Source organism: Alosa sapidissima, chromosome 23 (assembly GCF_018492685.1).
Source record: "Alosa sapidissima isolate fAloSap1 chromosome 23, fAloSap1.pri, whole genome shotgun sequence".
NCBI classification, from domain to species: Eukaryota; Metazoa; Chordata; class Actinopteri; order Clupeiformes; family Clupeidae; genus Alosa; species Alosa sapidissima.
The window spans coordinates 7,284,500-7,294,723 of NC_055979.1; the positions used below are offsets into that span (position 1 = coordinate 7,284,500).

At 43.3% G+C, this 10,224-nt stretch overlaps 1 protein-coding gene across 10 annotated transcripts in view; it reads right to left on the minus strand.

Moving 5' to 3' along the window:
- farp1 (FERM, RhoGEF (ARHGEF) and pleckstrin domain protein 1 (chondrocyte-derived)) overlaps window positions 1-9,947 on the minus strand; it is a 63,381-nt gene extending 53,434 nt beyond the window's left edge. For 7 of the 10 annotated variants that reach the window (XM_042080411.1, XM_042080410.1, XM_042080408.1 and 4 more), the window contains exons 1-2: window positions 9,782-9,947; window positions 4,187-4,365 (exon numbers count right to left, since the gene is read on the minus strand). In XM_042080411.1, coding sequence (XP_041936345.1) covers window positions 4,187-4,360 — 174 coding nt within the window. In that variant the 5' untranslated portion in view covers window positions 4,361-4,365; window positions 9,782-9,947. Of the gene's footprint in view, window positions 1-4,186; window positions 4,366-4,754; window positions 4,777-9,334; window positions 9,621-9,781 lie in introns of those variants that run through there. The other 3 variants (XM_042080406.1, XM_042080407.1, XM_042080412.1) reach the window with 3 other exon arrangements.
- Between the last annotated feature and the right edge of the window lie 277 nt (window positions 9,948-10,224).

A 10,224-nucleotide genomic window follows, 5' to 3' on the forward strand; every position in this document is an offset into this window, starting at 1 on the left:
AAATGCAATACCATCACTCTAGCGCTTGGCTGTTAGTTCAACATCATAAACAAAAGACCAGTACACTGCTCATCACTGAAGAGTGCCTTATCGTTTAGATTTCTCAAACACATTTATCAGTGATCCACCTTTATCAGCAAGCCACCTTTGACAGGCAATTCCAGTACTATAGAGGAGACTGATATTCTAGGGTGGAAACACACTGCCTGCCCGGTATAACTGAAAGGCACTTTAACCAACATGGCGCCTAATGCAAACAAAGTCAAACAGTTTTCAAAAATCATTTCCTTTCCACCATCCAATACCATTCCTTTCAATGACCTCCAGGTTACTCACACAAACATGATATTGGGTTTCAACCGCTCCACGTAGACGGACAGGAGGGAGTGATCAATGGAGACATGATTACCAGGGTGAACCTCACAGGAGCTCCCTGAGAGGCGATCCACTAGACTGGGCTCCTATGGGCCAGCCTCTAGCCTCCCGTCTGTAGACCTTCTGAATTTCCTGTAACTAATGCCTTTGGGGAGGGCAATTCGGAGAGGCTAACCTCAAGGGATCACTTCAGCTGAAGGGCCTACGCTATGGCAAGCTGCATAAACTTTTTTATTTATTTTTTGAAAGTTGGCGTACTGACTGTCACCATGTATTTTTATACTAGAATGACTAGAGATATGTTCAAAAGAAGTAGATTAACTGAGCCCACACCATTTGTTTTCTTAATTATACAAATCATAAAAACAAAGCTATTTAAAACCTCCAATCTGAATTGGGATAATATGTTGAGAATATTTTAACTGTAATTTGTTCAAAAATAAACTAAATTGGTCTCCGGCAAACTTTCACATAAAACGCCTCTGTTGATAGTTGATCTTTTCCCTTAAAGGTCTGGTCCCAGGAGGCCTCACAGGAAACTGCCCTCTGCTCCCAAAATCCTCCCGAGGTCCTCAGTAGCCATGGAGACAGCCAGCTGAGCCAACATCATCTCGACACCAAAGTTCAACCACCCACTTCAAAAATGACATGTATACTTCCCCTTGCCTCCAACGCCCACTCTTTCCACATGGTCTTCATTCTGCCCCATCTCCAATTGGGCTGTGCTAGAAACATTGATATCATAATATATTGTGATGTACTTCTGTAGAAGAGACAACAGAAAGTTTTTTTTTTTTATTATTAGCCATCATAAGTTAAAAACTGACTGATTTGAAACAGAATTATTAGATTTTAGTTTTAAGATCTCTGTAAGCCTGAATTGAAGTGTTTGTAAGTTGTTCGATCCTTAAGGCTTTGTCTTCGCTGTTACATAGAATTATAAAGAACAGCTGTTAGATTAAATTCTGTTTTGGTCATGGTCATTATTCAGAATCAACATGTATTACGATACGTATCGTATTGTGGCCTCCATCATGATGGGTATCGTATTGTGAGGTTGCATGCAACTTATATCCAACCATTCCTTTTACACCATGAAATTGAACACCACTGAATACCAAAATCTGACACACCGTGAAATTCCTCTATATGTAACACAGTGCTGAAACCATACACCACAGAAATGGTTAACGTTACTGTGCTAGAATCTTGCTGGGTGGAAAACAGGCCCCTGGCCTTCACTTTGACCAAGGTTATGCAGATCTAGTTCTTCCACATTTAGGCTTACAGGTTCTCTTGGAGTCATTTAGTGTAAATTAAAATGTAATCAATGTTTTCTCTTTTTCAAGGATGATTAAAGCAATGATTTCCTAAGAAATCATTACCATACATTTCTGAGGGTTGAGGGGTGAGGGTTCTTTCTTTCCTGTGCAGTACTCTTACTCATATATTCACACAATGTGAGACCAGAGCACTTACCCTGCATATTTATTACCTCAGTCTTTTTCTTTTCAGCGGATAAGGAAGATGTCATAAAAAAGAGCTTTCATACATTTTTATCTCCTCCAATATTTCCTCTTATTCTTGGCAGGGGCTGAATCCATCTCTGGCTCTGCATGACGTGATGGCTGAGGAGCGGGGGTTAACGCTACCTTTGATCTCAAAACTCTGCACAGAATGGAGTCGCCAAAATCCTACCAGATATGCCAGAGCACTGCTAGAAATCTCAGACTTGCCGGGGGTATCACGGCATTGCAATAAAACTATGGCCTCGGATTCAAATCTATTGAATATCTTCCAAAAACCTTTTCAGATTCTATCAATACACCTTTAGTTTTTGGTGATATTTAAAAAAAAAAAAGAATGGCATCTCTTCTCTTACACTAGTCAAACAGTGTTTCCCAAACAGTGTTTCCCACATAATTGAATTCTATTTGTAGTGGTAGGTTTGCAGAATTAACTTGAATGCAACAGTTTTTAACAAATTAGTGCAGCGTGGTTATGATGCAGATTTAAGCGCAATTTAGTACAACCTGGAAAATCATTGTGTGGTGGTCAATGTTGATATTGTGGTGGGCCGCCACAAATAAGTCAATGTATGGGAAACACTGTCAAATATTAGTGGAGTGAATAAATGTTAATTACGTATGATTTATGGAGCAGTTGTAGACTACTAATCACTCATCAGTGGTTCATTTAAGTATTGATTACCAAATCAATGAACAAGAAAGCATTAACTGGAAATGATTAACTGTCTTCCCCTGTGCATGGCAGCTAACAGACCACAGAGAACACCTTTAGGTCTGAGGCTTACGTCTCGACATGTCTCAGCTGCAAATGTAAGGGAGAGACATTTTTTACAATCCAGATTATCCAGACAATCCAGAAACCATCAGTCACTGTCTCAGAACATTCCATACGCTTACATATGCTTCAAATGATTCGTAATACATAGAAAGGATGTGCTAAGCACCTGTATGGAATTGGGAAACCATACCACGTTTAAACCCGAAAGAACAGAGGCAACAGGCCAACTTGCAATTAACCGTCAAGGATCCCATTCTTCCACTCATCACATGTATTTTATATGGGGATGAGCCTTTCATGAAGGCCATCAAAGAGAGTTTATGGAAATAAATCAAAATGTCAGAAATGAGTTCTTCCCTTTCAGCAAATATATCCTTCTTTCTTCTAGTGAAGTGACTGACAGTGCTTTCATTCTGCCCTGTAACTGAAGCGGTCTCTCTAACAATGCAGCAGCGGGAGGGGAACCACCAGTCCGGCGCATTAGCAGCTGTGCAGGGGAGTGTTCTACTGTCAACACACTGCCCTCAGGGGCCGGCCAGCCACCCGTATACATTTCAGCCAAAAGCCCCACGGTGCAGGCCCACACGGCCATTTAGCCTACCTGACTCCCCCTATGCTGACCATATGACCGTCTGGCATCACTCCTCTGCTCCCTTGTCCCCGCTAATTTTACGAGGGGCGCTTCAAATGGGAGGGTATTAGCCTCCCCTTCCCCTCAAAGTGGCCCCTGTTGGCTTTTCAGGCAAACAAACACAAAAGGGCTGTCCACATTATGCCTGAAGGAATTAGGGCCCCAAAGGGTAAGTAATCGATGAGCACAACCTCTCGTTAGCGACTGACCATGGACATGGCATTCTGACATCATTAGCATTCTCTGAGGGATCAATGCAATGTGCTGGGGTTTCTTTAACGAGCACCTGAACTTGACTCAATACACACATAAAAAACGCAGACATATTTTCCCTCTGACAATCGTTTCCACTAACAGGCTGATTGTCCTGTACTCCCTGCCCAGGCGGGTATATTTTCACAGCTTTCAGCTCTCCCTCTTCCAGGGTGTTTCCAGCTGAACCGAGCTGTCTGCATGGCAGTTCATGAAACCAGCACCTTGGAGATGAATTTGGTTGCCATGCCAACTGGTAAAGTGGTAACCCATAACAACAGTTGGTAGTGCACTTATAAATATGTCAGGAAAGATATTTATATGTAATTGCCCACTGCATTCACATAATAGGTTCTATGAATCTCAAAGTATGGATATTAATTGATTTTACCATTAAAAAATAAATCTTTTTGTCATTAACTGCAGAGGAGAGAGACTCGAAATGGCTTTACACGCATTGAGTAATACCCAAAGACTAAAAGAAGTGTTTGGAGAATGATCAATCACGCACACTCCAAAAGTTCCAAAGCTGTTTGTACTTAGAGTGCGTCACATTCCCTCCAACCTCATATCCAACACAAGCAAACAAGGAGAGACATGAAGAAAGTAAGACTAACTCACCGAGATCTCAAACACTTCCTGAGTGTCGTCCAGCATCTGGACCCGCACGGAGACCTGGCGGCCAGGGGGCATGGTTGGCGGGCGCTGCCCAGGCTCCAGGGTACTGATGCCCAGGCTCTCAGGAGCTCCCAGCCGCTGGCCTGCGTTGGACGGTCTCTCGTCTGGCTCCACCATGGTGCCTGGGAGGAGGAAGAAACAGTTAGGACACCAATGAGGGCAAGTCTAAAGTTTGATACACGTATAAATATCAGTCTAAACAGATGGCTCCTGCATCTTGTTTTGAGAACGGTAGGTGCTGGAAGAGTTTCAAGTATGTTTCAGTTATTAGGAATGTTCTATAACCCGCTGCTAGACAGTCTTGTTTTGTCACCATGAAAAGATTGACTCAAATAGCATCCACAGTCGATTCAGTATGAGACTAGAAATATCAAATGATATACACTTAAACCTCTTACAAAATGAGTCACCATGCATTCATGGGAAGTGCTAATGTGAATGTGCCGTAAGCTTTCTAAATAGGATGTATAGTGCAAACAAATGCAATGCCATTCAAAGCCGCCTCACCTACCAGAGATCTATAACCCCGTAATTATGCTCTTTAGCATGATCCTGTGGAATAGCGATGTGGTTTGTTACAAATAGCCCAGCAGGTTCTAAGGCATCACCAGGATCTGTGAGGCTGTTGTGCCGGCTTGTGCAAATATGGCAGTCCCCTTGCCAGCCACGCTGTTTGATCTGTCAACAACAGTGCTGAATGGCTCTTTGTATTCTTCCTCTTTCTGTTTATGAATCATCAGGCAGTCATTTGAATTGGCCTGTGCAAACAGCTTATTTGCTTAATTATCAACACCACGTGCGGTTCATTTTTTATTCAGTCGCAACGTGAATTTTCACCATGTGTCGTCACTCCGAAATTATAGAGGCTTCACTATTTTAGATGTCGGCTTCGAAGGAATTGATTTCCATAATAAAGGGCAAAGCTTTCAAAAACGAAAATAACAAAATGTGGAACAGATAGTAAACATGGGCCCACATGCTGGTACAGAGGAACAAAGGGCTGTGGGAATATCAAAACCCAGTCCAGAAAATCAGAAAGCCTCCACATGAAAATCACAAGGTACGCCTACATGACAACCCAAATACATCCTTTACTTAAAATCCACATACATAATTAGTCTACCCAGTAAAGGGCAGCCCATTCAAAATCTTGTTAGAAGAAAAGGTCTTGGATTTAGAGCGATGGAGATAGAAAGAAAGTCTCACACAGAGAAGCAAGAACTTCAAATGGTGACCGTCTGCAGGAAGCTAAGTGACATTCTGATGTGAACAAAAAAGTGTCATCAGCGGGCAGTCATGTGAATCGGCTGAGTCTACCTTATGGACAGGAAATCCCCTCCCATAACGCAACCTCAGGAAAACATATCACCCTAGTCTTGACCTGAGTTTCTCAGACTCCTTTCAGCTTGAGCGAGCAGCTGACACTAGCAATGTACCAGAGAGAGACGCCGGCCTCCAAACGCCACAGAGTTTACAAAGCATTCCTCTGGACTGAAGAGCACCTTGGGGTAGGAGGATGGAGGGTGGGGTGAACAGAGTGGGGAGTTCCACTCTGACAGCATGGTCTGGTAGCGGTACACCAAAAACAAACCAATGAGTACCATCTTGATATTCCAGAGGCCAGGAGGAGCTATTGATTGCTGCCAAAGCACATCCGACTGCATCACAACATGCCAGTGGGGTGTGTGTAGTAGCGGGTTAAGAGCTGGCACTGTAAGGTAAGTTTGTGTGTGAGAGAGATGTGGGTTGCTTTATCAAAGAGACACGGCTCTTGAGCCCAGACATGTCATGACAAGCTCAAGTCAGACTCCAAACATGCAACAGTCAGCAAAGCCCTGTGTGAATCACTCATTCACACACACACACACACACACAGTACTGTCAAGACAAGCTATAGACAACAGACAAAACACTGAGGGGATTATCAATCTGCCAGAAAAGGGTGCATCCAAAGGTTTGATAGCATCCCCAACTAATATCATGGGTTTCAAGGCTGTCTACATTGAGTATGGAGTATGCCACACACACACACACAATTCTGAAATGAACTGCAGAACTGAAAGGTTAAGGGGACAAATGGAGTTTATCATCAATTGACCAAACCCTGCATACCCACTCCATTTGCACATTATCACATTGTTGGCCTCAATTGGACCTCACCTGTGAGATGGCCATGCAAAATACTAGATTGCCATGTTGATAAAACCAGGCACTTAAGCAGACATGGACTAAGATAGGTGGCGAGTTGGTGTATGTTCCCTAAAAGTGAGAGATGTTAAAGGTATGAAGCACACATTATTTTGTTCATCAAATAAGTATAATGGAAAACCTTCCCCTACCCTCATTCACTGACAAAGCATGCAAATCTGGCATGAAGCAGACCCACAAAGACAAGCACAAGAGAGATAGAGGGGGGCAGATATGGGGTGATAGGGGAGAAAAGAGAGAACTAGAGAACGGGGTTGAGAGACAGGAGGACGAGGACACACACACACACACACACACTTGACACAATCCTCTGGTGAGCCAATGAGGCCAGCCTGTGTGCACAAACAGTGCAATAAAGAGGCCCATTGTATCCTGTCTCGGGCCCAGAGCACCCAAGTTACTGGTTACACATTTAAACTGTGAGAGAGTAATTGAGAGCAAACTCCTCTAGGACCACTTCATCACCAGCACACACAGCGGCCTTTTATTGGGCCCTGTTAGGGATATTCAATCAGTTGCCTTTCAGTTCTACAGATTGAGCACTACTGATAGCCTATTTACAACTTGTGACCAATTTAATTCTCTGATGTCCTTGCTTACTGAGATCGTCTTCAGTGAAGATCATAGCATATCAGGTGCTCTGTAGTGTAAACCATGACGACACATGGACATCATCCATGCAGACATTTACTGCTGGTCTAATTGCTTGGGTTTGAAGCCTCAATCTTCAACAATTGGACAAAAGACAGTGCAAGTGAAAATCCTGATTTGTTCTTCTCACTAAATTGCTTCCCCTAAAAACTGATCTGTGAATGCCACTTTCACAACATCCCTATTAGTCACTGATCTTCAGCGGTCAGCAAGCATTTCCTCTTGAGAACTCTGGGCCTGAGGCAGGTCACTTCCTCAAAGACTACAGTGAGGGAAATGAATAATCCTTCACAGTGTCACGCCACTGACACAGAAACCCCCCACAGGGGACATGCAGTGACAGAGAGAGACAGGCCAAACAGGTTTGAGACATCCAACCTCAAATAATGTGTCATCAGAATCATATTTGTGGTGAACACCTTATTTGTTCAGAAACCTGCCCTTCAACATGAAAGCAAGAGAGTAATTAAATGCCCTCAAGCCTAACGATTCAAAAGGCCTTGCGGAACACTGACTTTATGTGAACCAAATTAAGGTGTAAAGTACACAATGTGGAATAGAGATTACGTCCAATTTTGGGTAAAAAATGGAACCATGGCCTCTGATGAACGTGCAGAAATAGTGGGTTTCATGGTGAATAGATAGAGAACAGGTAGGTGACACCTGATAAGGTCGGCTATTGTGCAAACTCATCCTGTTTCAGTGTAGTGTTCTGCTTACAGGGTTTCAGATTGTAGGTCCACAAAAGAAGCCTGCTTGAGAATAGAGGTCAAAAACAGCACACCAAACTAAAATGCCTAATTCTCCTTTCCCTGTCAGGGTTTACCAGTGGGCAGGATTTGTTTTTTAAAATAACTAATTTACAGCAGGACAAAACACGGTGCCATTTATGTTCCTCAAAAAAACAAAACGAAAAGGTCCATAATAGGAGCGGCAAGGGACAGAAGCAAATAAAGTGAGCTAGTCTGTCTAAAGTGACGAAGCCATAAATCATTTTATGGACCTGTGTAACAGGAAATGTTCCTCGAGTAGTTGTCACCTTAGCCTTGTGTGCCAGGCTCTGGTGCAGACCAAGGTTTTGTGTCAGAAGTTGGCCTGGCATTTCTTGTGTCACCAGAACACACACATTGAAATTACTCTCTACAGTAGGCATAAGGACTCTTTGGCAAAGCACATGTCAACACAGTCAATTGTGCAGTGTCTCTCTCTCTCTGTGTGTGTGTGTGTGTGTGTGTGTGTGTGTGTAACACACACACATACCAAAACAGAGGAAGCAGACTGCAGTGAGACACTCACACACAAAGACAGCTACTGTGTGGGAGACTTTCCCAGACCCAGGTCCTGTGGGTTATTTAACCTGTCTTTGAACTGGCAAGGCTGTCGTTTTCCAACATAGTGGCCGTGAGGGAGGGGAGTTTGGGACGGCCTCCCACATGATACAGGCAAACACAGACAGTGTACAAATGAAGACCACAGGTTTTCAGTCTGTGGCACTAGGTTAAGTGTCCCTTAAGCCTTAATCTACTACATTTGTATAGTTTAAAGGTCATTAAGGGCACATTGCAGAAGGTGTCTTTGTAATGACAAAATAGCAAGTGGTTTTATACAGAAATGCTAAACATGGCAAAGACAGAAGATCACAATAGGCTTCATGTTCAAGATTATCCTGTTCATCCCATGTCAAATAGGGCTGTATGTAATGTCATTAGAGGACTGGACAGATCACACAGTAAGGGAGTCGCCTAAAGGGTGTGATCAACATGCCTGTAAACATATCAACCGTCATAATTAATTAAGAATAATTCAACCGCACAGTAACGACAATGTTTATTCCTGCTTCGTGTTTAAAAGCAAAGAAAGCCCTAATGCTGGATTTCCGCCTAGGCCACTGAATGTAGGTTACCAGAGTAATCCTTTAGGTTAAGATGTTAGTAGGCTAAAGTGTATTGACGCGACACAGCACAAGATGAGGTGACCAAAATTAGAACAAGCTTCTTTCAACCAGGCGGTCTGCTGTGATGTTGCAAGTGACTAAACAGCTTTGGCGTATAAAGCCCCCAATTAATAGGTGAGGACGCCCAAATTCTAATGGAGTTGTGATTTTCAAGGAATCTCCCGCGCTAGATAGCTACAATAGCTGCACTATGGAACACCCAGGTTAGTATCCCATTTACACTGTTACAGTAGACTAGCCTATCCTACAGAAATGCGTTAATAAATACAGATGCCTACCTGCTCAGGGACGAGTAGCCTAAGGGAAAATGTACCTCAGGGACGTAGCTGTAGGCAGTAAAATCCCCAATGGGTGCCGCACGAAAAAGCACCCCCTAAAATAATGTTAGATCTACATAGACATAGTGTAGCGCTGCTATTTTTGTTACTTATCAACCTACTCTACTTTGACTTTCAGGGAGCTATAGCCTAACTTGTCGGATGTTAAAAATGGGTGTCTTATATTAGCCTACGTTCTCTGTGTTTCCAAGAGTAGAACAGAACGACGCGTGGCACCTATGAATCCAGAAAAGGGCGTTAGTAAAAGACACCGATAGCCTACCAGCTTCAAGACCACAATTTACAAACATCCCAGTGAACACCCTACACTCAACTCCTCAAGTTAAGTTCAGCCGGCCGGCCGGTCTTTAATGTGAAAAGCACACATATCGATGCATGGCTGCTTACCTGGCTTCAGAAAGTAGTTTTAAATGTTATATTCCAAAGGGTAGTTTCCAAGGTGTACTGCGCCGTTCTATTAAACTATCGCGGCAGTCTCGCTACTCAGGAATAACGATTCTCAGATGGAGAGAGCTCCGAGACGATGCGTCTTCTCGGTCGCCATGTCGGACCGACTTATTGTGGGGAGGGTTACATTGAAACCAAGGGCAGATTCCAATTGAGTTCCCGGCGCGAACAATATGGGTGAAATACTGCCTCCAGCTATTCAAACTGGCACTACACTTGACGAACACAGCCTCTCGCGGGAGGTTTGAGCAGCTCTAGCCCCATCTAGTTGAAGCTTGTGATGTCGGTAAACTTTGCAATTTTCAGTCTTTCCGTTTATTTCAGATTTGACCAGATTGTTTCAGGTTATTTGCTACAGATTCTGAAACACTTAGCTAAGGTTG